The sequence below is a fragment of the Pipistrellus kuhlii genome, unplaced genomic scaffold (assembly GCF_014108245.1).
Source record: "Pipistrellus kuhlii isolate mPipKuh1 unplaced genomic scaffold, mPipKuh1.p scaffold_m20_p_14, whole genome shotgun sequence".
Taxonomy (NCBI): domain Eukaryota; kingdom Metazoa; phylum Chordata; class Mammalia; order Chiroptera; family Vespertilionidae; genus Pipistrellus; species Pipistrellus kuhlii.
The window spans coordinates 2,239,295-2,263,298 of record NW_023425449.1 but is presented as its reverse complement, the minus strand read 5'-3'; the positions used below and the strand labels follow the sequence as shown (position 1 = coordinate 2,263,298).

The 24,004-nt window shown below is 60.8% G+C and overlaps 2 protein-coding genes across 2 annotated transcripts in view; one reads left to right on the top strand and one right to left on the bottom strand.

Annotated features, from left to right (window-relative positions):
• SLA (Src like adaptor) overlaps positions 1-9,416 on the bottom strand; it is a 43,163-nt gene extending 33,747 nt beyond the window's left edge. Inside the window, exon 1 of the mRNA XM_045581288.1 lies at positions 9,323-9,416. The gene's annotated coding sequence lies outside the window, so the exon portion shown is untranslated. The remainder of the gene's footprint in view (positions 1-9,322) is intronic.
• Positions 1-22,653, top strand: part of TG (thyroglobulin) — a 131,951-nt gene extending 109,298 nt beyond the window's left edge. Inside the window, exons 42-48 of the mRNA XM_036437531.2 lie at positions 5,137-5,301; positions 6,127-6,294; positions 15,274-15,455; positions 16,292-16,399; positions 20,685-20,819; positions 21,265-21,455; positions 22,405-22,653. Of these exons, the coding sequence (XP_036293424.1) occupies positions 5,137-5,301; positions 6,127-6,294; positions 15,274-15,455; positions 16,292-16,399; positions 20,685-20,819; positions 21,265-21,455; positions 22,405-22,523 (1,068 nt within the window). The 3' untranslated portion in view covers positions 22,524-22,653. The remainder of the gene's footprint in view (positions 1-5,136; positions 5,302-6,126; positions 6,295-15,273; positions 15,456-16,291; positions 16,400-20,684; positions 20,820-21,264; positions 21,456-22,404) is intronic.
• Positions 22,654-24,004: the final 1,351 nt, after the last annotated feature.

The window sequence follows — 24,004 nt, the reverse complement described above, 5'->3', positions numbered from 1 at the left end:
ACGGCTCTCAATGCTGCAGTGGCCCCGCAAGGCAAGGGAGGAATGTTGTCCAGCTCAACCTTGAACTCGCGCGGAGGCCAAGCTCAGGCTAGATGTTGGGCAGCGCTGGCCAGGACGTTCCCTTTGTGCCTTCTCGTTGCTGTTTTTGTGGGATTCCTTTTGTTTGTTTTTCCGGAGTGACTTCTGTTGTGTCTTGCATGGAGTTGGAAGTGATCCACCACCATGTCTTTTTTTTTTTTAATTTCTTTATTGATTAAGGTATCACATATTTGTTCTCAACCCCCCATTCCAATTCCCCACCCCCACCACCATCACTTATCCTGCCCCTTGTCACCCCCTTGCTCCTCTGGAACGCACTGAGATAGGCCGATGACTGACCCTCCTCAGGCCAGTCCGGGCGGGTCCTGGCTGCCACGCTGTCCTTGGCGTTGGCACAAGTTCCTCCGTAGCTCCTTGCTGCCCAGCCCTGCCTCCCCAGTGGCCTCCCCAGTGGCCTTCCACTTGCCCCTAGTGCCTGGGCAGGCGCTGCTGCGTTTACCACTGGGTTCTCCTCTGCTCTGATTCTGAGACCCAGGCCCTCGCCCACCATATCCCCGGCCAGCCGCACCACACCACCGTGGGTATCACATTGTGCCACGAAAGGTGCCCTCAGGAAAGTGAAAAGACAACCCACGGCCTGGGACCGCCTGCCCACAGATCACACGTCTGAGTGGGGACGTCCAAGATCCTGCCCCTATGTGGACACAAGATGGCCACCACAAGATGGCCGGCAGAGGAGGGCAGTTGGAGGTGATCAACTTTGAAGGGGAGGGCAGTTAGGGGTGACCAGGTCGACAGAGGAGGGAAGTTGGGGGCAAACAGGCTGGCAGGGGAGTGGTTAGGGGGTGATCAGGCCGGCAGGCAGAAGCGGTTAGGGGCAATCAGGAAGGCAGGCAGGCGAGCAGTTGGGAGCCAAAACGGGAAGCCGCTGCCACCCGGCAGCTGAGAGGGAGATCCAATGGCATGTGTGGGAGCTGTGGGACCGTGTTTAATTATGAAGGGCGCGGAGTGCTGACGTGCGCTCCCCCTGGGCGCAGTGAGGGAGCCAGGCACGGGAGGCCTCCGGCTGACGGCCCCATTCAGCTGGAATTTCGGCACCGGCAGCGCTGCGGGGACAGGAATCAGATTAGCGATGGCCTGGGGCCCGGAGTGACTGCTGACGGGCACGCGGCGGCTCTGTGGACGGTGGAAATGATCTGAAATAAGATCGTGGCGATGGTGACAGGGCCCTGTGCGTACAACCAGAAGCCACAGGCGGGTGTGCTTTCCATGGTGAGCTGTACGGTACGTGAGGTACATCTCCAGGGGACCCTTTTCACACAGGCCGAGAGGCACCGCTTACAATACCCCCACGGAATACAGAAGCACGTTCCCGCAGTGAAGATCGTCATCTGTACATCTTCCATGGAAACCGTTCACATGTTTTGGGAGGAGATCACTCGGGCGTTTCTGTGTCTCAGGAGAAGAGAACACCATGTGGCCCAGTAGCCCTGTGGTCCACGAGGAAGTGACCGGGACACGTGGACAGATCTGCCGTGAAGGTGTGCGCCGCGGTGCGGCCTAGAGCATCCCAACGCAAGGAACAAGGCCACCACTGCTGAGCCCGTGCGCCTGGCACGCACCACGGGGGGACGCGAGAGTCCTCTCCCTGCGGCCCGGCCATGGCCCTCTGCGGGCGCTGCCAGAACCGTCACGCTCCTGGCGGTGGAGGAAGAGCCCAAACCAAAGTGCTATGAGTCGGAGCTGGGGTCTGCGTCCCCGATCGTCACCCGCCCAGGCCGGCAGGTGCTCCTGTCTGCGCCTCCCTCCCTCCCTCCCTCCCTCCCTCCCTCTCTCCCTCGCAGCTGAAACGCCAGATTGCACGCCGGCGCTGGGAGCAGTCTGGCACAGTCACAGGTGTCAGCCGGTGACACTCACCATGAGCTGTGAGTAGAGAGACAGGCTCACAGCCCTGTCAGCGCCGGGCCTGCCAGGACTCTGCGAAGGATGGGCCCGGGCCCTGCCTGGACATTTGTCGCGGAAACTGCCCCTTCCGGGCTGCGGGTAGTGACTTCGCTGTGGAAGGCCTGTGAGCGGCTCCCCCAGGCAAGCCCCGAGGGGTCCATTTCAGGAAAATATGAGTGTGTGTGTGGGGGGGTGTTCCCGCCTGTAATTGTGGTGTTTCTGAGTGTGTATCCATGTGAGTGTGTCTGTCTGTGACTGTGTGTCTGAATGTGTGTGTGTGTCTGTGTAAGTTTCTGGGTGTGCATCTGTATGAGTGTGTGCTTCTGTCTGTCACTGTATGTGTGTGTGTGTGAGTGTGACTGTATGTAACTACATGACTGTGACAGCATGTGTGTGTCTGTGTGTATGTGCGTGTGTGTGTGATTATGTAACTGACTGCATGTGTGTGTCTGTGTGACTGTGTGTGCTAGGTGACTGCGTGGCTCTGTGGCTGTGTGTGTCTGTGTGTGGCTCTGTGGCTGTGTGTGTCTCTGTGTGTCTGTGTGTGTGTCTGTGTGTGTGTCTGTGTGACTGTGTGTGACTAGGTGACTGCGTGGCTCTGTGGCTGTGTGTGGCTGTGTGTGTCTGTGTGTGGCTCTGTGGCTGTGTGTGGCTCTGTGTGTCTCTGTGTGTGTCTGTGTGTATGTGCGTGTGTGTGTGATTATGTAACTGACTGCATGTGTGTATCTGTGTGACTGTGTGTGACTAGGTGACTGCGTGGCTCTGTGGCTGTGTGTGGCTGTGTGTGTCTGTGTGTGTCTGTGTGGCTGTGTGTCTCTGTGTGTCTGTGTGTGTCTGTGTGTCTGTGTGTGTGTCTGTGTGGCTGTGTGTGACTAGGTGACTGCGTGGCTCTGTGGCTGTGTGTGGCTGTGTGTGTCTGTGTGTGGCTCTGTGGCTGTGTGTGTCTGTGTGTGTCTGTGTGTCTCTGTGTGTCTGTGTGGCTGTGTGTGTGTGTGCGTGTGTGCCTGGGCAGAGGACTCGCCAAGGTCACCTCCCCGGTGGCTCACTGAGGTCAAGGCACCTCTCATGGCCTGAGGCTCCGGAGAAAAGGCAGTGCTCAGCAATTGCGGTTTCGCCCTGCTCTATTTTTAAAGTTAAAAAAACACACACACAAAACGAGCGGAAACTCGTTCCCACTGAATAGCTAGGTCAGATTTAGATAAGGTACCGGCCAGGGCCCGGGCAGCTGGCGTGACTGGGCAGGGTGAAGGACCCCGCTCCTCTGAACCCTACAGAGTCCCGCCAGCCTCAGGGCAACACCAATCCCACCAATCCTCCACACCGCACCCACCCCAGGCTGAGGACACCCCCTCCCGGCAGCTGTGAAGCCCGGCTGTCACTCCATCCAATGAGTGTGGATACTCCCCCCCAACCTCCAGGGCCCCTGCTCCTGGCAGGGCCCTTCCAGAACCTCACCCAGCTCCCTGTCTCCACCCAGTGCTTGCTTTCCAGTGGGGGCCGAGCCCACTGTTGGCTCTTTAACCCCCGCTTTTCCATGAAGAGAGAAGTTTTGTGCAGAAAGATCAAGGAAAACCACACGCTTGGCGAGGAACATTCTCTGAACGCCTGCAGTATCAGCGTACCCCCGCCTCTAACCACTTCCTCCACCTCAGGAACTCGGGCTTTTTATAGCTGGGGCAGCGCAGAGACACAGACGGGCCAACCCAGCCCCCAACCCCCGGCCCCCTAGCCCGCTGGCCCAGTGCCCACCGCAGCCCAGTCGTGGACTGCCTGGTCAGCTCACCATCTAAAATGTGGGGCTTTGACCTGGAGTACTTTAAGCACGCAGCTGTGAACATGTGTGCGCATGTGTAGATGTGAGCATGTGTGTGCACACGTGTGCATGCTGTGCTGGTATATGTGTGCATGTATGTGCAGCGGGTGCATGCATGCATGTGTGTGTGTGTGTGTTCTCTTGAGACAGTGATGCTCAGAAAAGCCGGCCGCTGCTCGTTGGGAAGCTGAACCCGGGGACAGACACCCTGCACCGTTTGTGGGCACCACCCTGACCTCCCGGCCCGGGGCTGGCTGGGCGGTTATGTCCGTTGCTGCTGGTTCCCACCATGAGCCCGCGAGCTGCCCCCTTCACAGAGCCTGGGCTCAGAGCGAGCCCCCCGGCAGGCCCCTCCCGGGCCCCTGCCCACACCTCCAGGCCGCAGGAGCCTCGGCCTGTCGGACTGGGCTGAGGACAGTTCACCATGTGGGCGGCCCAGCCCGTCCAGAGTCTGTAGGCCAGGCTGCCGGCCCAGAGCAGTCAGAGCTCTGGGACCCGCGTCAGGGGCCACGCCCCGCCCCTACCCCCACCCTGTGCGCCCTGCTCCCTCGGCTTGGGGGCCGATGGTCCGGCCTCTCCTCTGACTCTGGCCACAAGATCCCCCCCCCCTTGGACCAGACAGCGAAGCTGACATGACAGTGGGCACAGCACTGCCCCCTCGCACCCAGAACCGGCCAGGTGTGCGTGCGAGGCTCGGCCTCGGAGCCGGCCGCCCCGTCAGACCCTGCCTCTGCCCTGTGACCCGGAGCCCGCCGCCCGCCTCTCTGTGCCTCGGTCTCCTCAGGGGCCGCCCCCCCCCCCTCCGTCCTCAGAGAGGAGGCGTTGGCACCCGGGAGCGTGCTGGACACCTGCCGTGATCGGCGGTTCTCCCGGTGACCGCGCTTCCACGGGCTTCTGGGTGGGCATCTCCTTCAAACCCCGAGTCCATCCTCTCTGGGCCGGAGGGGCTGACAGGCAGGGCACCCCCGAAGGTGGTGGTGGGGGACACGGAGCCACGTCTGCAGACCCCTCCCCAGTTCGGATCTTGGTCCCCGTTCGGCCACCACCGGCGCGTTGCCGCCACACCCAGCCTCGGTTCACAGCGAAGACGGGGTGCCCCGGGCCTGCGTGCTCACCCCACAAAGGAGGAAACTGAGGCGGAGGAGACATCCATTCGCAATCACACGGCATGTGGATAGGATAGCATAGCGATCCGTCCCGACCTCCTGAATGCCCGCGGGCACCTCCGGGCAGGGTCCCGGCCTGCTGCGCGGAGATGGAGGCTGTGCCCTGCGGTCTCCCTCGGGCGGGGCAGGCGGAGGGAGGGACTCTCAGCCCCGGGTGTGTCTCTCTCTCCCCAGGGCGGCTCGGCGCTCTCCCCGGCCGCGGTCATCAGCCCGGAGCGGGCGGGGCAGCAGGCGGCCGCCTTGGCCCAGGAGGTCGGCTGCCCCGCCTCGCCCACCCCGGAGATGGCATCCTGCCTCCGCCAGATGCCCGCCGGCGCCCTCAACGACGCCCAGACCAAGGTGGGCACGTGTGTGTGGGCCGGTGGGGAAAGGGACACTCTCCGCATGTTTGCAGACGGAGAACCAGGCCTGGGAGGGAGACCTGGCCCGTCCGAGGCCACACGCCCCCGGCCCCCAGCGCTGTGCACGGACCAGGGTGCGCTGGGCCTCGTGTGGGTGCTGAGGGCGCCAGGGAGCTGGGGTGTAACTCGGGGATAGCGGGTGGGCTGTGGAGGGCGGGAGACAATGGTGAGGTGACGGTGTGAGGACCGTACTGAGGGTCACGGGGCTGCTGTGCGGAGCTGGGCCTGCCCCCTGCGCCTGAGACGGCCCGGCTGGTGCTCCCTTCTCCCATCTGCAAGGAGACGGCCCCCCGTCTCTCGCTGGCCCTGACCGGGGTGAAGGGGACTCCCGCCAGCAGGGGCCGCTGCTGTCCTCTGAGCTGGTGGACTGGCCCCCACCCCAGTGGGCCACGGACCACCAGTGGTCTGTGAGGTCCGAGAAGCTGGTGGCCGAGGCGGGTCCATTGCCTGTGGCCTCCTGCCCTGGGCCCCCGCCCACTCCTCCGCCCATCACTGTCTCCTCCGCCGGCTCACACCGGGCGCAGTTTACCCAGTCCCCCCTGGGGTGTGGGCCCCTCGGCAGGCCCCCGGGACCAGTCACGGCTCAGAGCCTGACCACCTGCCAGCCCTGCCGCTGCCCCCTGGTTGCCGGTAGAGCCGCAGGTGGGCCGCCGGCACCTGTCCGTGTGGCTTAGCGAAGCGATGCTGCTGGCTGCCCCTCGGCCTCCCCGTGTCCTTCAAAAAGAGTGAACGCCATCTAAACGGCGCCATCCTCTGCCCCCAGCTCCTGGCTGTGAGCGGCCCCTTCCACTACTGGGGCCCCGTGCGCGACGGCCGGCTCCTGCGGGAGGCTCCGGCCAGGGCGCTGCAGAGGCCGCGGCGCACCACGGTGGACCTGCTCCTCGGGAGTTCGCAGGACGATGGGCTCATCCTCCGGGCGAAGGCCGTGAAGGTAGGCGGGGCGCGGGGTGCAGGGGGCAGAGGTGAGGGCAGGGGCTTCAGAGGACCTGTGTCCTCAGGGTCTGACCTTGGTCAGAGTCATTGACTGGCCCTGGGCAGTATGGCTCAGTGGACAGAGCGTAGGCTCATGGGCTGAAGGGACCGGGTTCGAGTCTGGTCAAGGGCCTGGACCTCAGTTGCAGGCTCAAGTCGGGGCGCATGCAGGAGGCTACCACTCGATGTGCCTCTCTCACATCGATGTTTCTCTCTCCCCCTGACTCTGTCTAAAAATCAATGGGGAAAATATCCTTGGGTGAGGATTAACTGAGAGAGAGAGAGAGAGAGCGCGCATCACTGACCTATTGCTCATTTACAAAACAATTGCTGACTATTCTGTGTAAAGTCTCCATAAGGAGTGTGGGGGTGGTTACAGGGTTGGGGCTCAGAAATAAGACGCGTGCAGAACTGTGAGCAGCACACACACAGCCACAGCCACGGTCACAGCCACAGCCACGGTCACAAACCGCTCCGGGAGTGGGTCACCATGGGGAGCACTGAGCACTGGCCCATCAGGGGCTCCCGAGCGCCAGGCCCAGCCTGCGGACACCAGTGCCCTGAAGGATGCTCGGCCCGCAGAGAGGGGAGCGGAGAGGCAGCTGGGTGGCAAAGGGGCGCCGCTCCCCAGTCCTGGCAGGGAACCCTGAAAAGCAGCCTTCCGAGCCAGTATTCTCAAACCCAGGCAAGCGGGTGCCTGGTGCCTGGCGCCTGGCCACGCGGCTCTGTGCGGCTCGTGGCCGGCACGTTGTGGCTCACTTATCGGCCGGAACACACTTCCTGCCCGGCCAGGCCTCAGGCCGCGGCTCCCCTCACTAGGAGGAGCTCCCCCTGCAGACGCCGAGCCCACCCCCCTCCTCGACACCCTGCTCTGGACGGCCCTCAGGCTGTCACCCCCGGGATGGGGCCCCCAGTGCCCGGCACGCAGTGGGGACACACGCAGACCGCGGGGCCCAGGGGCCTGGCTCTGTCGAAAGAAAGGCAGCAGAACTGGAATGAGCCCCAACCACAGGGTCGTTCATGCCAACGGGATGGCGGGCCCCCTTGCCCTGTCCTAGCCCCTCGGGTCTGCCTCACCGGGTGCCGGCCTTCGGGGAAGGAGCACCGTGTGGACGGGAGAGACACGTGGGGCACTTATCGCATACAGGTTATTTGCCAAACATTGGGAGCAATCCAAATGTCCATGAGCAGAGTGACGGGTAAACGAAAGTGCCCGCGAGCCACCAGGGGTTCATGGGGATGGAGAGAGGAGGAGCCCCCTCCCTCTCGCTGGCCCAAGGAAGGCCTGCAATGGTGTCTTCAATGGGAACAAGGACTGACAATGCAGCCCTAGCTGTGTGGCTCAGTGGATAGAGCGTCGGCCTGCAGACTGAAGGGTCCCAGGTCCAATTCTGACCAAGGGCACAGGCCCTGGTGGTGGGCTGGATCCCAGTATGGTGTGTGCAGGAGGCAGCCGATCAATGATTCTCTTGCATCATTGATGTTCCTATCTCCCTCCCTCTCTCTTCTTCTCTGAAATCAATAAACACACACTCACATATAAATATAAAACAGGGACGTAGAGCAATGTGAAATGAAGGCGGCATCCACGTTTTAAAAACAGCCGCCCCGCCCTTGTGTGTAAAGACGGGAGTGTAGCTTTATGTGAGTTACGTGGAAGGGTTATCGCGTGGAAAGACTCAGCCACGCCGTCCGCACTGCCCAGAATCCCACATCTGCCGGGAGCGGGCGTCAAGTCCAGTTTCCGGCACGCTGGCCCGTTCACTTATCAGCCTATCACCCAACACTCAGGGCGCCCCTCACTCTGTGCCAGACCCCGGCTCAGAGTCCGGTGCTAATACAAATGCCAGCTGCCCTCACGGAGCTCACCATCAGGAAAGAGAGAGAACACGGGAAAGGGAGTCACTACGATGGAGTTCCTTGCACACTGTCCGCAGAGAGGACACCGACTGCAGGACCCTGAGGATGGAGGTGGGAGAGGGTCAGTGCACCCACAGGGTCCTGCCAGCCCGAGGGCCAGCGATGCAGGAGTGCACCAGGACCTTGTCCCCACGCTGTTCGTCAGCAGAGCGGGGAGAGAGCCCTTGGATTGGAATCAGGAGCATCTGAGTTCCCTTACAGCCTGAGCCTCAGTTTCCCGATCTGTAAAATGGGGAGATGACTATGGGCACCCTCATTATTGAGAGGATTCATATATGCACCGGCGTATGGCAAATAGGGTGTGCTCAATAAATATTAGTCTTTTGCACTTGAAAAGGTTTTTATTATTTTTGTGGGGTTTTTTTTAGAGAGAGAGGAAGGGAGAGGGAGATAGAAACATCGATGAGAGAGAAACATCAATTGGCTGCCTCGTGCACGCCCCCTTCTGGGATTTCAGCCTGCAACCCAGGCCTGTGCCCTGCCTGGGAATCAAACCCGCGACCTCTTGGTGCCAGGGCGGATGCCCAAGCAGCTGAGCCACACCGGCCACGCTCACTTAGTTCTTTCACTGTGCTATTGTGACTAGCGTTCAAAGCTATTGTCCCTGACCTGAGAATTATCCAGAGAAAGCAAGAGGCGTGCACAGAACATCCGATCACTGAGGCACCTGCCCGGACCGGAGACCGATTTTCCAAATTGTGGCAGACACACCCCCACACACACCCTCACACACACACACACACACACACACACATAGCACGCTTCCTCCTCATGCCAGCTCTCATCAATACCATCGGAGCCCAACACACACATACACACACACACACACACACACACACACACGTGCTCCAGACTCCAGGGGGAAGTCCCAGGAGGGCCGGAGCCCCCTGCCCCAAGTGCAGCCCCGGACCACCTGTCACTCAGCAGGGACCCGCCAAACTCCGGAGACCAAAGAGGGCGGGTGAGGATGGCTTCCGTCAACTCCCTCGGGGCCCTCCCTCACCTGCCACCCCTCCCGGCTGGGACCCACCCATGGAGCCCTCGCACCCGCCACGGGGACCACGTACCGTGAGCGTCCGGCCGCCCGAGACGCTGAGGGGCTCCGTCCTGCTTCCCGAAGTGGCAGCTCTCCGCTGGAATCTTCCCCGGCCGCAGGGTGGGATCTCTCTCCCTCCTCCCCTCCCTCCCTCCCTGCGGGGACACTGACAGCCTGCCTCCGCGCCCGGCCATTCATCTGCACGAGCAGACGCACACTTGTTCCCGGACGCGCCGTGCCGCCTCCCCCTCCCAGCGCGGCATCCTAAGGCAGGCAGGAGAAATCCGAACTCGCGTGGACGCGGCTGCCTCGCCCGGAGCTCGGCCTGGAGCCGGCCTGGGCCAGGAGCAGACGGAGAGGGGGTCTGGGGGAGGAAGGGGGGGCAGGGGCAGGGCCGCCCGCCTCTGAGGGTTGGCAAGCGGCCCCTGGCAGCGCGCGGGGCTGCTGGCACCGGCCCCAGCACGGAAGAACCCGGCCTCCGGAGACAGATCTCAGAGGCCGGCCAGCGGGAGCCCGGGAGCACACAGGTGTCCGGGAAAGAGGCCCTGATGTGCGGAGTCCGTCAATCAGGGCGCGGGGGGCAGGGCCAAGGTCTGACCCAGCCCAGGACCTGAACTCAGAAAAGGGGTCCAAGTTCCCGCCTTCAGCAGAAGGACCGGGGCCAGCTGCTTAGCCAGAGCGGTGGTCCTTTCTTCAAACGGGCACAGGGCGGTCTGCCCCACCCATCCCCACCCTCATCGGAGAGGGCGCCAGGCCCAAGGGACAGTGCCAGCTCTCGGGGCACCCTGCCCGGCCTCTGGGACTGGGCTCTCAGAGCACACCCACTCCAAACTCGCGGCCAGGCCCTCAGAAGTGACCTCCCACACCTCCTTCCTCTCATGAACCCCATGGCTCTGCGGACCCCTGGGATTGGCTTCTCCCCGAAAATAAATACTCGTAGTTATCATTCACGGCCTTAACGAGGGCGTGATTGTATCAGCCGTATCTTCCAGGGGGGGCACTGATAACAGATGGACATGAGCAAGGAAGGGTTCTTTTGTGTAATTCATCTTTAATCAGAAGGATTACAGATGTCCCCTTTCGGTTTTTTCCCCCCATTGACCCCTCTCCTTCCCGCCCCGGCCCCGCCCCAGGCCTCCCCCCCACATTGTCTGTGTCCATGGCTTATGCATAGATGCACATAAGTTCCCCAGCCAGTCACTCTCCACTCACTCCCCACCCCCTCTGAGAGCCCACAGTCTGTTCCGTGCTTCTGTATCTCTGGATCTATTTTGTTCCTCCGTTTATTTTGGTCAGTAGATGCCACGTGTGATTGAGATCGTGTGACACATGTGACAGAGATTGTCTTTCTCTGGCTTATTCTGCTTAGCACCATACTCTCCGGGTCCCTCCACCCCCAAAGGGTGAAAGATCCTTCTTTTTTTTTAATTCAATGTATTTTATTGATTTTTTTTTTTTTTTTTACAGAGAGGAAGGGAGAGGAATAGAGAGTTAGAAACATCGATGAGAGAGAAACATCGACCAGCCGCCTCCTGCACACCTCCTACTGGGGATGTGCCTGCAGCCGAGGTACACGCCCTTGCCCGGAATCGAACCTGGGACCTCTCAGTTGGCAGGACGACGCTCTATCAACTGAGCCAAACCAGGCAGGGCGAGATCCTTCTTTTTGTATGGAAAACACAGGATGGATTCTTTCTTCTAGTCCAGGGGTCCTCAAACTTTTTAAAGTGGGGGCCAGATCACGGTCCCTCAGAGAGCTGGAGGGCCGGACTATATGAACTACTAATTCCTACTGTAACACCTCGGCTGCGCTCACTGCCCAAAAAACCTGGCGGGCCGGATCAGACTCCTCTGCGGGCCGCATGTGGCCCGCGGGCCATAGTTTGAAGACACCTGTTTAAGTCGTTATTCACTCATTTAGTTCTGATTTTTAAAGAAACGAAAAGGAACGTATTTTCACGGGCCCCTAACGTTGTGGGGAGGGCCAGGGCACAGGCCCACTGTGCGTGATGGAGAAGGGGGCCCGTCCCTCAACACCCACAGCAAGTAGTAGGCGCGGGAGTCACCCACACCTCGATGCACCCAAGCACCCACGCACATTCTCGCGGGGGCTCTGGGGGAAGGCCGTGGCCCAGCAGGTCACGCTCCTGGCGGGTGGAGTGGTGTCCCCGGGAGAGAAAAGTGCCGGGTAAGCAGATCCACAGAGGGTTTCCGGTCTCGGAAAAGGGCTCTGAGAAAACGAGCCGGTCACGGGTGGGGAAGTGACGCAACGGAGGAGCGTCCTGAGCCAGGGAAGCCAGGGCAGGCCTGTGCTCAAGGCCGGCACAGGGAGGAGGGGCCCCGGTGGGGCCAGCCGTGGGAAGAGCCGGTGCAGAGGCCCTGGGGCAGGGATCGCCTGGGGCACGGAGGAGGCCAATGGCTAGAAACCCAGGATGCTGGAGGCAGGGCGGGAGAGGAAGCCGGGCATGTCAGAGGGAGGTGTCGGATGCGCTACCGTCGGCCATCGGAAAAGTGACTCTGTTCTACCTGCCGCGGGCCGACGTTGGGATGTTGTCAGCTAGGAAGTGATTATATTGATTTATCGTTTTCAATAAGAGCGTTCTGGCAGCTCCGTGGAAAACGGACGCTGGAGGAGGGACAGAGGAAACAGATGCCGGATTACCGCCCTGAGGTCCGGGGGTGAGCGCGTGCGTTACGTTCGGGCGAGAGCCGGGGTATCGGCGAGAAACACCCAGATCTGGGGCGTGCGTTGGCTTGGCCGTCGGGCACATGAGTTGGGAGTTCAGGGGAGAACGCCTGTGGGCACAGGTCTGGAAGGAAGCCAGGAAAATTCTATGCCGCCAAGGCCAAGGAGAAAAGCTTCCGAAAGGAAACCGCGGTCAAGGCCAATGTCACTGAGAGCAGAGGGCGATGAGGACGGCGGATAGGCTGCGGGCCTGGCGGGGTGCCGGTCCTGCATGGCCTGGCTGAGGGCCATGCCCGCTGAGTGACGGGCAGGGAAGCTTAGCAGAGGGGCTGGGGCCGGCGAGAGCGAGGAGGTGGGCCCTGCTCCATCACCCCATGGATGCAGACGCCTGGGTGCTCGGGGGCACTGTGTCCTGGCAGATGCACCCACCTGGAGGACGCTGGTCCTGGCCCCTCCAGGCCCCTCCAGGCCCCTCCTGGCCCCTCCTGGTCCCTCCTGGCCCCTCCAGGCCCCTCCAGACTCCTCCTGGTCCCTCCTGGTCCCTCCTGAAGCCACGCCAGCCACTCAGCCAGCCCCTCCCTCACCCTCCACACCCAATGGGCTGTTAGTCCTTCTCCCTGCAGAGAGTGTCAGGTGTGGCCCATCCCCAGCTCGACTCAAAGCCCCCAAACGGCAGAGAAGGTAGCCATGCTGTTCCTGGCTCCGGCCCAAGTGCCCGCCCCCCCACACACCACCCCCTGCACCCATCGGCACCCCGCAGACATCGGTGGAAGGAGCCGTGAACTGAAGACAAGTCCTTGAAGCAAACAGTTTCTCATCGTGTGTCTCAAGCCAGAGACGAACAAAATGGCTTCTGCTTCGAACCGCCGACTAAGCAGCGAGGAGAGGCAGTCCGTGTACTGTCACCCGGCGTCGGCCACGCGCTAATCATTACGTCGTTTGACGCAAAGGTCAATCCCAGCACAGACAGGAACGTTCGCCGAAGGAGGTTATAGACGGACAACGTGTCTTCGGAGGCCACACACCAGAGCCAGACGTGAACCGGGGTCTCTCGAAGGCCAGAGTCACGCCCTGTCGGCCAGGCCACAGGCATTGCAGAGCACCCTGAAGCCCCCCGGAGTCTCTCCCTGTGTCTGAGGGGCTGTCACTTTGCTGCGGGCCTATGAGTGGCAGTCCTTTAAACACACACAGTCAGGCCTGGCCGGTGTGGCTCAGCGGTTGAGCATCGACCTCTGAGCCAGGAGTTCATGGTTCGAGGTCACATACCCTGGTTGCGGGCTCCATCACCAGGGTGGGGCGTGCAGGAGGCAGCGATCCATGGTTCTCTCTCATCACTGATGTTTCTCTCTCTCCCCCTCTCTCTTCCTCTATAAAATCAATAAGAACATTTTTTTAAAAGTAAAACAATAAGTAAATAACCACGCAGTAAGGACGTGCCAATTCTGGATTGCCCTTTGCGAAACCCCGCCAGCAGCAGGTCCGCCCGGGAGGCAGAGCTTGCCTGTAATTACAGCTGGTGGACGGCAGGCGGGCGCTCACGTGGCGGCCGCGCCCTTCTGCGGACTCCGTAATCAAACCCGGGACAGCATCCGTGCTTCCCTCCCTGCGGAGAATAGAGATGGGGGACCCCAGCGCTGGGGTCCCCAGCCATCTCCAAAACATGGACCAGTGGGCAAGGTCACCCCAGCTCACCTCAGCAGCTCAGATACCCTTTAAGAGTGAAACTCACCACAAGTTCACCGAAGCTTATTTCAGGTGTGTGTGTGTGTGTGTGTGTGTGTGTGTGTGTATGTGTGTATTCTGTACGTATTAGATGCCACGGAAGCATATTTCAGGGAGTGTGTGTGTGTGTGTATTCTGTACGTATTAGATGCCACTGAAGCATATTTCAAGGTGTATGTGTGTGTGTGTGTGTGTATTAATGTATGTATAGATGTGTTTCTTGCTATCAATCATGGTAAAAAATATCACAAGTCAATGACATGATGAACACGTGTGTGTTCTCTACCAGGTTTAATAGCTCTTCATATTTGGCCACATGCGCTTCAGATATCTCCTAAGAAATGTGTGTTCTAGCTAGAGTGCCAGCAAAGCCCTCCCTGCACCCTCTTCCTGTTCCCCCTCCCTCATCCCCTGTAGCGTGGGCACCCCGGGGCCAGACACCCACCCCCTGCCCTGGCCGCTGCGTGGAGAGCCGGGCTCGGCAGCCCACAGGACGCACTGAGGGAGTGTCGCCGGGCCTGCTGCCTGGTCACACCCTCTCCTCCCTCCTCCCACAGCCCGGCCTGCTGGGAGCCTTCCACAGACAGACTCACACATGCCAGCGCGTCCTGATAAGGGCATTCCGCTGCTGACACAGAAGCTGGAAATATGTAAACACACATCCTAGGACCAGGCAGGGGCCAGGGGCCTGGACCTCACACGTACAGCGTGGCCCTGGCGTCCTGCCGCCTCCTCTTCAGAAAGGAGGACGCTGAGTCCTGGTGGGGGGGTGCAGACGGCCCCCCCAAGTCCCCCCAGTGCAGACGGGAGGGATGTGGGTACCAGAAAGGGAGGCAGAAAGAAAGGAGGGGCAAAAGGAGAAGAGAGGGAGCAGGAGAGAGAAGAAAGAAAGGAGAGGGGGGAGAGAGGGAAGGGAGACGGGTACTCCCATGTGGACACACGTCCGCAGAGAGCCGCCTGACTTCCCCGGCCATCCTGTTCGAGGTCACCCTGCCCTCCGGCTCCCATGCTGCAGTTTCCCATCCCCGCACCTGTCCCCGCTGAGCTGCACCGTCATTTGCTTATTTTCCGTCTCCGCCCACCGGAACACGGCCCACGAGCACGGAGAGCTTGTTTTCCGAGGCCGGGCCCGCCGTGTCCGTGGGAAAGTACAGCCAGCCCTCCTGCCCGCTGGCTGAGGCCGCGGGGGAGCCCAACCTCAGCTCTCCCCCGGCCCGGGCGACCCGGGCAGTCCTGGGCGTGAGGGCACAGGGTGTGACCGTCAGCTCGCGATGCAGTCTCCTGCCCTGCAGGCCAGGCACCGAGTGATGGCCACGGCACTGACCTGTGGTCCTCACACCGCCTGCGTGGGCGCGGGAGGAGGCACCGGGGGCAGCCCGTGGCTCACGACCACACAGCTGGAGCTGGGATCCACACCGAGCGGTGTGAGCCTGCTTCCCAGAGAGAAAACTCCAGAGCAAGGTTCTGAGGAATCCCTGCAGGATCTGACCGGGGAACTTTCCTCTCTCTCTCTCTCTCTCTCTCTCTCTCTCTCTCTCTCTCTCTCTCTCTCTCTCTCTCTCTCTCTCTCTCAGCAATTTGAGGAGAGCCAAGGCCGGACCAGCAGCAAAACGGCCTTCTACCAGGCGCTGCAGAACTCGCTGGGCGGCGAGGACGCGGACCCGGGCGTGCTGGCCGCCGCCACATGGTACTACTCCCTGGAGCACTCCGCCGACGACTACGCCTCCTTCTCCCGGGCGCTGGAGAACGCCACCCGGTGAGACGGGAGCACGGGTCCCCCCGCCACGGCACCCTGGCGCCGGGGGACGCTCCGGGCGTGAGAGAGGCTGGGGTTCGGGCCCGTTTCTCCGCTGAGGAAGGAGAGTCAGGAGATGCAAGGTGGGCTGAGTGGGAGTCAAAGCCTGGTGGCCCAGGCCAGCTGCCTGGTGGCCCGGCTCCAGCCAGGCCAGCCCCTCGCCAGCTCCCAGCCCTGCCGCCCCAAGCAGGGCCCGCTGTGGCCAGCGCGGGCTTCTGAAACGTATTTCCGTCACCCCAAGGGGAGCAGGTGTGACCCACGTCCCCCTCCCCGCCGCTGACATGTGGACTAGAACGTTCTTTCCGGGGAGGGCTGTGCTGTGTGTCAGAGGATGTTTATTTTAGCAGCACTCCTGGCCTTGATCGACTAGATGAGACCTTTCCACCTCCAGCTGTGACCACCAAAAAAAGTCCCAAACGCTGCCTGCCACATGTCCCCGGGGGAGGGATATTGGGGCCAGAGCCTCAGGTCTGAGGAGTCCTGGGCAGGAAGCTCCCTGAGCTCCGTCTTTTAAAACGCGCAGCGCTGTTTGCCCTGCTCCATCGGCTGCGGTGTTCATGGGTTTTATCACAAAAAGCCTTGCTCCCAAATCGCTGTGACAGTGATGCTCTGAGATGTTTGCCTACATGTCTCCTGGTCCTGGGACGCTTCCCCTTGGACACCAGCGTGTGACCACAGACCGGCCTGTGCTCGCTGCAGGCCTGGGCGGGGGGCGTGGAGGCCCGGGGACCCGTGCCTGGGAGAGGCCTCGCTCCCCACAGCTGTCACCAGGCCCCCCTCTGTCCCCCTTCCTCCAGGGACTACTTCATCACCTGCCCTGTCATCGACATGGCCCGCCTCTGGGCCAGGAGGGCCCGCGGGAACGTGTTCATGTACCACGCCCCTCCGAGCTACGGCCACGGCAGGTAAGGGGGCTGTATGTCCACGGTGGGTAAGGGGATGTGTGGCCACGGCGGGTAAGGGGGCTGTGTGGCCACGGCGGGTAAGGGGACTGTGTGGCCACGGCGGGTAAGGGGGCCGTGTGGCCACGGCAGGTAAGGGGACTGTGTGGCCACGGCGGGTAAGGGGGCTGTGTGGCCATGGCCGGGGCTGGCAATCGGAGGGGGTCTGGTGGGCCAGAGGCAGAGATGGTGGCCGTGCACAGAGGCGGGAAGGGTCCAGATGAGAGCAGCGCCTCTGGGCCGACCCCTGTGGCTGGAAACCTGCTCTGACTCTTACTAGCTCGGTGACCTAGGCTTAACCTCCTCGGTGACTCCGTTTCTTCATCTGAAACATGGGGTGGGCGCGGGATGCCTGCTTGGGAGGGTTCCCGTGGTGACGGGTGTGTGCAGCAGACGGGCCCGTGAACTGCAAGTGCTGCGTGTCCCATTGCTCTTGTCCATCCGGATGCGTCCCTGGCAGCGCTCGCGCCTGCGTCCTCTCCCCGCACCAGCGCCGGGCGGCTGCCCTCACTGTAGTAGGCACCGCATCCGTGAGGGAGTCACAGACATGGATTGTTGGCATGCTTCTCTGGCACTGCCCTGGAGCCCCGGCCCTCTCCTTGGTCCCCGGCTCAGGCTTCAGGCTGAAATAGATGCTTGTGCCTGATGGGTCCAGCCATCAGCCTCGTGGCTCAGCTCTGGGAGCGCACATCAGCTTTCCTGGCTCCCCCGCTAAACAAAACACAATAAATCACCGCCTTTTCCCCACCTCCGCCAATGCATCCCCGGCCTGCAGGCTGGGGATGGCTCACCTCGTTACAGATGTGAGTTTTGTCCTGAAATTGAGGGGCAAACTCTGTGAGGAATGACCTGTCTTCTTCTTCTTCTTCTTCTTTTCTTTCTTTTCTTTTTTTATTTTTTTAATATATTTTATTGATTTTCCACAGAGAGGAAGGAAGAAGGATAGAGAGCTAGAAACCTCGATAAGAGAGCAACATTGACCAGCTGCTTCCTGCACAACCCCTGCTGGGGATGTGCCTGCAACCAATTTACATGCCCTTGACCGGAATCGAACCTGGGACCTTTTAGTCCGCAGGCTAATGCTCTATACACTGAGCCAAACCGGTTTCGGCAGGATCTGACTTCTTTTCTTGGGATTAAAAATCTACCCAGGCTTGCCATAACTGGTCAAGGGCATGTACCTTGGTTGTGGGCACATCCCCAGTGGGGGGGGTGCAGGAGGCAGTTGATCGATGTTTCTCTCTCATTGATTTTCTAGCTCTCTATCCCTCGCCCTTCCTCTCTGTAATATATATATATATATATATATATATATATATATATATATATATATATATATATATATATATATATATATATCTTTAAAAAAAGAATCTACCCAGGCTCCATACAAGAAGTGGAACCACTCCATACAGGAAGTTGGCTCCATACAGTGGAAGAACACGTTTTCTGGGGTTAATTCCATCCTTTCCACTGAGGAGTTCTCTTCATTTGAGCAGCTTCCTGTACCTCAACGTCCTCACCTGTGAAATGGGTACAGTGACAGCTGCTTCCCAGGGGGGAGGTTCAGGTCCCGGGGCATTAAACACCTGGTGCCTCGTAGCTGTTCGTAATGGGTTAGTTTCTCTTTAGGAAAAACAAGGTTCTGAGGAGAAGAAGAAGGAAAAAGCTTAAAATGACTAAGGACACAGGAATGTTCCATCTTTATAAGTTGTCTGGACCCTGGAAAACAAGGCCATAAATTCTAGACGGAGGACATGCAGTACACCACATTCTAGAGAGCTCTGTGCATTCCAGGCGTTATCTTCCTGCGGACGGTCTTGGGGAGTTCCTCGGAATTAGCAAACCGAAGGAAAGCACAAGTGGCTGGAGTCTTGACCTGGGGCCACTGCTCAGGCCGACGCGTGCTGTGTGGATAAGAGATTATTTCCCAGCGAAGATGGAAGGGGGTCACTTTCTGACACTGGCCACCGGGTTTCCTGCAACAGAACAGCTGTGGCGTGCATTCTCCTTGAACCTCATTCATCACAGGCGCCCGGGGTGGCGTCGTTTTATTTTAAGTAAATCAGGGTGCTCACTTAAAAAAATTTTTGTTGTTGTTGTTTTCTTAATCCTCACCCATATTTTCCCCATTGATTTTTAGACACGGTGGAAGGTAGAGGGAGAGCGACACAGAGAGAGAAACATCGATGTGAGAGAGACACATAGATTGGTTGCCTCCCCCACGTTCCCTGACCAGGGCCTCCGATCGATTCTTCAGCCGAGGTACGCGCCCTTGAGCGGACTCGAACCCGGGACCCTTCGGTCTGAGGACCGGCGCTCTATCCACTGAGCCACACTGGCTAGGGCTGGGAGCTCGCTGTTTGAAGAACTGTGTGATGAGCCCTTTTGTAGAACAGAAGCCATTGCCCACTCGCCCGTGGGCAGAACGTGGACCCATGTGAGTTGCCTGTGTCCAGAGAAGCACACTCCCGGCCTGTGTGCGAGTGACCTTGCAAAGCCTCCGCCCTCGAAGCGGCAGCGTGGGAAGTGGCGGGTTTCGTTCCTCCTGCTCCCCAGCCGCCTCCGAAGGAAGCTATCGAGATGCCGGCTAGAGATAAGGAGGGGGTGTAGTTTATGGGAATGAGGTCAACGAACTTCCTCCCACGGACAGAGCCACAGGGAAAGAGACTTCCGGAACAGCAGGCTCTCACATCAGCCCACCCAGACGGGCCGGGCGCAGGGCCTTCCGAGCCTCTTGAACCCATCACCCTCGGAAGAGCCACCTCCGTGATGCAAGGGACACCCACCCTCTCTCTCCTCACCGCCGGGGGGGCCCAGCTCGGCCCCCTTCCCAGCGCAGGCCACTGTCGGCCACGGTCAGGCGCATTCCTTCCATGGCACCGTCTCGGCCCCTGTGCGGCCTGGGGAGCCCCCGTGTCCGTGAAGGAGGGTGCCTCGTGCGGCCAGCGGAGCTCCGGCCGGAGCTGGGGCACTGACAGTGTCGGCCCCTCCTCCAGACGGCTGCCTTAAACTGCTCAGGACAACTCCAGTGTCCTGATGAAGATCAGCCCTGCAGAGGGAAACGAAACAGAAGTCCTCAGACCAGCGGGCTCTTAGAGGCGGGCCGGGCCGGGCCAGGGCCTAAGCAGTACTTCTGTGGCCTCCTGGGGTCAAGGTGGCCGTGGGCTGGCACCGTCGTGCAGCGGGTCTTTCCCCAGCTCCCTGGTCCATGGCATCACGTGGCTCATGTGACGTCATCTGCGGCGGGAGTATTTACACCGTGGAAATTGGCAAATGCTACCGAGGAGCATTCTCACCAGCCTGCAGAGCCAGCGGGGAAGCGGACACCAGCAGCCGCTGGCACAGACCTTCCTGAGGGTGTGCCGAAGGCCGTGACCCGTGTCACACCACTCCACATGTGACATCCGGGACCTCCTGGTGTTCGGAAACCCCGTGGAATCCCGGCTTAAAGACCCCACACCCCCTCACCGTTCCTAAGCTTGCGGTGTTTCTCACGGGGAAAGTGGGAAAATAAATAGAGGCCGGAAACTGGGCCAGAGAGTTGGAAGACTTTATGGTGAAGCCCCATTCAGGGACTGCAACACCGCGTACGTACGGACAGGGACACCGAGGCCCAGGGGGGCTCAGCCGAGCGAGGTTCGCAGACACGGAGCGGCCAGGCTGGGGTCTGAACGGAGCGCTCAGGTTTGAGCGTGAATCTGCTCCTCCGGGAGGCAGCTCCTTCGGAGGGAGCGGTGGACGAGGTCGCTGTGGTAGGAGAACAGCGGCCCCTCAAATCACCCACATCCCAGTCCCCCGAACCGGGACTGTGGCCCCTTCCGTGGCAAAGGGGCGTGGTCGAAGTGCTCGGGGTGAGGGGCCTTGAACCAGGGATTGTCCGGGATTACCCAGGTGCCCACGCCAATGACACGGGTCCTTTAGAGGAGAGAGGTGGGGGCGGGCAGAGGGAAAAGCCGGCCAGGGGAGCAGGGGAAGGACGTGATCACTCTCGCTGGCTTTGAGGACAGAGGGAAGGGACCGGGGATGGTCGGCGCTGGGCACTGAGAATGGCCTTTTGGTCCTAGCCCATGGCTAGCCCACAGGTCTGCCCCACGGGGCATGGACAGCAGGTCAGCACCGCAGAGACAGCCCAAACGTAACAAGAGAACCGTCTTTATCGGGGAGAGATCTGGCTGGGGCTCCTTGGTTTTCTCCTGCAGTGTGCTGTTCCTTTAACTCCTGCCTCTCCGCCTTCCCATTCCCTCAGCCTGGATCTGCTGGCCGACGCTCAGTACGCCTTCGGGCTGCCCCTCCACCCAGCCTACAGAGGGCAGTTCACCCCGGAGGAGCAGAGCATGGCACTGACAGTCATGCAGTTCCTGTCCAACTTCATCCGGTCCGGGTGAGTGGGCCAGGGGCCAGCAATGTGCACCCCGCCCCTCCACACCCGGGGCCTATGGACCTCAGGCGGCAGACCAGAGTGCTGGCTCTAGGCCCCACCCACCAGGCCATGGGCCAACAAGGCGTCCGGGAGACTAGCGATGGATGGGGTCCTGGTGAAAGGACAGCAGACAGAGAGGGGCCACGGCCTCCTGTGCGGCCAGATCCCCAGAACGGCCGAGCGGGTGCTGATGGGTCCTGAGCTCACAGCTCCCTCCCCTGGAAACGGCCCGGGGAGGAGTCAGCCTTCCCACCTTCCAGCATTTGGGGTGCAGCAGTGAAGGCCGCTCCAATGCTGAAGGATGAGTGGGTGGGAGGGTCCTCAGAGACCAGGTGCGAGCGGAAGTGAATCCTAGTGATGAAAGGAAAGTTCCCCTCATGTGTGTGCCCTGCTTCTCGCTTCCCAGGAACCCCAACTACCCGCACGCGTTCTTGCGGAGAGGGCCCGAGTTCGCAGCCCCCTGGCCCGACTTCGTCCCCGGCGCCCACGGGGAGAACTACAAGGAGTTCAGCACCGGGCTCCCCAATCGGAGGGACCTCAAAAAGGCCGACTGCTCCTTCTGGTCCAAGTACATCCGGTCCCTGAAGGCGCCTGCAGGTAGGGAGCCGGGAGCTGGTGTGGGCCAGGGGGAGGGCAGCACCCTGTGCATTGGGCCTGTCCAAGCCTCTGGGAGCCAGTGGGCACTGGGAGGCCATCAGCACCTCTCTCCCCCGTGAGAGCTCACAGGCGGGGGGTCCTCACTGCCAAGGCCTCCTGATCTGTGGGGGCAGGAGAGGGAAGTGAGAGACGGAACACTTCGGGGTGGGGGAGAGGGAGCTGGGAGGGCTGTGGGACAGTTGAAGGGGGAGAGGAGGTGGGACCTGGCACCTCAGCCTCGCTGCCCTTGGAAGACTGGCCAAACATCCTGGAGAGTGAGTTCTGGCCAGGGGAGAGGCGGGCACTCTTCTTCTTTCTGTTGAAATGGACTTCCTGTTGAAGAGAACTTCCTGTTGAAGAGAACTTCCTGTTGAAGAGAACTTCCTGTTGAAGAGATGTTATAGAGACAATAAAGGGATCCATAATGAGGGCACTAGGGATATCGAGATAAATGCGATGCCCTAAAAGGCTTCTGGGATTGATGTAACCCGGGGGAAGGCCTTAGGCTTCCTGGTGCATGCTGGGAGCTGCAGGAAGGCCGGGGGGGGGGGGGGGGGGGGGGGGGCAGGGGGGCTCCCAGGGCAGGTGGTGCTGAGCTGAGCTCTGCAGAATGACAGCAGGTCTTGGCGGGGAGGCCAGTGAGAGTGGAGCGTTCAGCAGGGAAGTGACCTCGTCCGACATGTTCCAGACTCTCAATCCCACTCCCACCTTCTAAGACCCAGAGGCTCTCTGGCGATGACCCGAGTCCTATCCTGGCCGTCCAGGTCCTTCCTGCCAGGCGATCTGAAAGGCCCCCTCAGGGCATGTGTAGGGAATGCCCCTCAGAGCCCGGGTGTCTTCGGGTCAGAAAGAATGAGTGAGGGAGGAGAAGTCGGATCAGGATCGGACCAGCCTTGCCCTCATGTTTCAGATGAAGCCAAGGATGGGCAGTCAGCAGTGAGTGAAGAGGAGGACCAGCCGGCTGGCTCTGGCCTGAGAGAGGACCTCCCGGGCCTCCCAGATCCAGGCTCCAAGACCTACAGCAAGTGACCAATCCCGAGACGCCCACCCACCCTGCCAACCCCCCTCCCTCCTACCCCCTCCCCCAGGCCGCCCCCCTGGGCTCCTTGCTCTCTGGAATGGCCCCTGGCTTTCAATAAAGTGTCAGCGTGCAGTGAAACAGCGGTGACTGATGTGTCCCTTCAAGACCGCCCGTGGGAGACTCCGAGCTGTGGACGCATCCTCTCACCTTACGCGTCTGACTGAGCTCTGAACCCCAGGCTGCTATTTCCGCCCGTCCAATGCTTACCCAGCATCCTCCCCGCGCCAGGCTCAGGGCTGGGGGCTGGGGAGGTGAGAGCCCTGCCCTCTGGCAGGAGAGGAGGGCAGATGAACAGAAGTGACACACGGGATCTGGGGGTTCGTGGAGGGCAGGCCCCAAGACCACCTACGTGTCAGAAGGACCCTCTCGTGAAGGTGCTAGGCAGGAGGGAGGAGCTGAGAGGGAGAGGCTGTGAGCTCTGCACCAGGGCAGGGAGGGTGGTGATGCGGGGGGAGCACACCCAGGAGCCATTCGGGAAGCAGGATGGGCAGGGCTTGGTTGAATGTGAGGGGACAGGTGCCAAGAGATCAACTTAGCGCCCCCCCCCCCCCCCGGCTTCCGTGGAGGGCGCGTCTGCCTTTGAGCCCCGCTCTGCACCTGGCCAGCTGGTGCTCCTTCCGGCCCTGGGCCTCCTACACCGCCGAGGCTGCGAGGAGTAAATACAGGAATCCAAATCCCTCCTCCGTGAAGGCGGCTGGGACGCAGCACCCGCTCCAGGGCAAGGATCATACTTAAGGAGCTATTCACTACCAGTACCCGGAGGGGCTGTCTCTTAGGATGGGTACGTTCTTATTTGGATCTGTTTGCTTTTCGCCACGGGCCTTCTCACGTGGCTCCCCACCCTGTGTTAGCACCTCACTTGCAGCCGGCTCTCTTAGGCTGTAGTCCGAAGCCTGAGCTCATCCCCCTTTGAGGGAGGACCTGTGAGCTCACGGGGCCATCGAAAAGAGGAAGCAGACACCTAGGCAGACAGCAGCATGTAAATTCCCCCGGAGGAGACTTTCAGGGCTGGCGCCCACTCGTCACCACCACTGTCTCCCCTGGTTTCTGCAAAGAACTCGGGGCAGCCAGACCGGGGACTGCAGGCCACTCAGCTGTCCCCTCCAGCTGCCTCAGGAAACCCCCACGTCCCTCCAGAAGGTCACAGACGCAGACAGCCTCCTCTTCTGGGGGAAGAGGGATGCGATCTCTGAAGGGTCCAGGACATGGTCCCCAAAGGTGTGGGTTGCCCTCCGTGGACTGGGGGTGCCCCGAGCGTCTCAGGCCAGTGAGGAAAGAGGGGGTGAGTCTTGACAGAAGTGTAAGCTGGGTGACCTTGGGCACGTTACACAACCTCCGCTTGCCCATCTGCACCACGGATGGCCTTGGACGTTAGAGAAAATGCAAGAAGTGCCCCTGACACATAGTAGGTCCCACAGTCGGCGTCTCT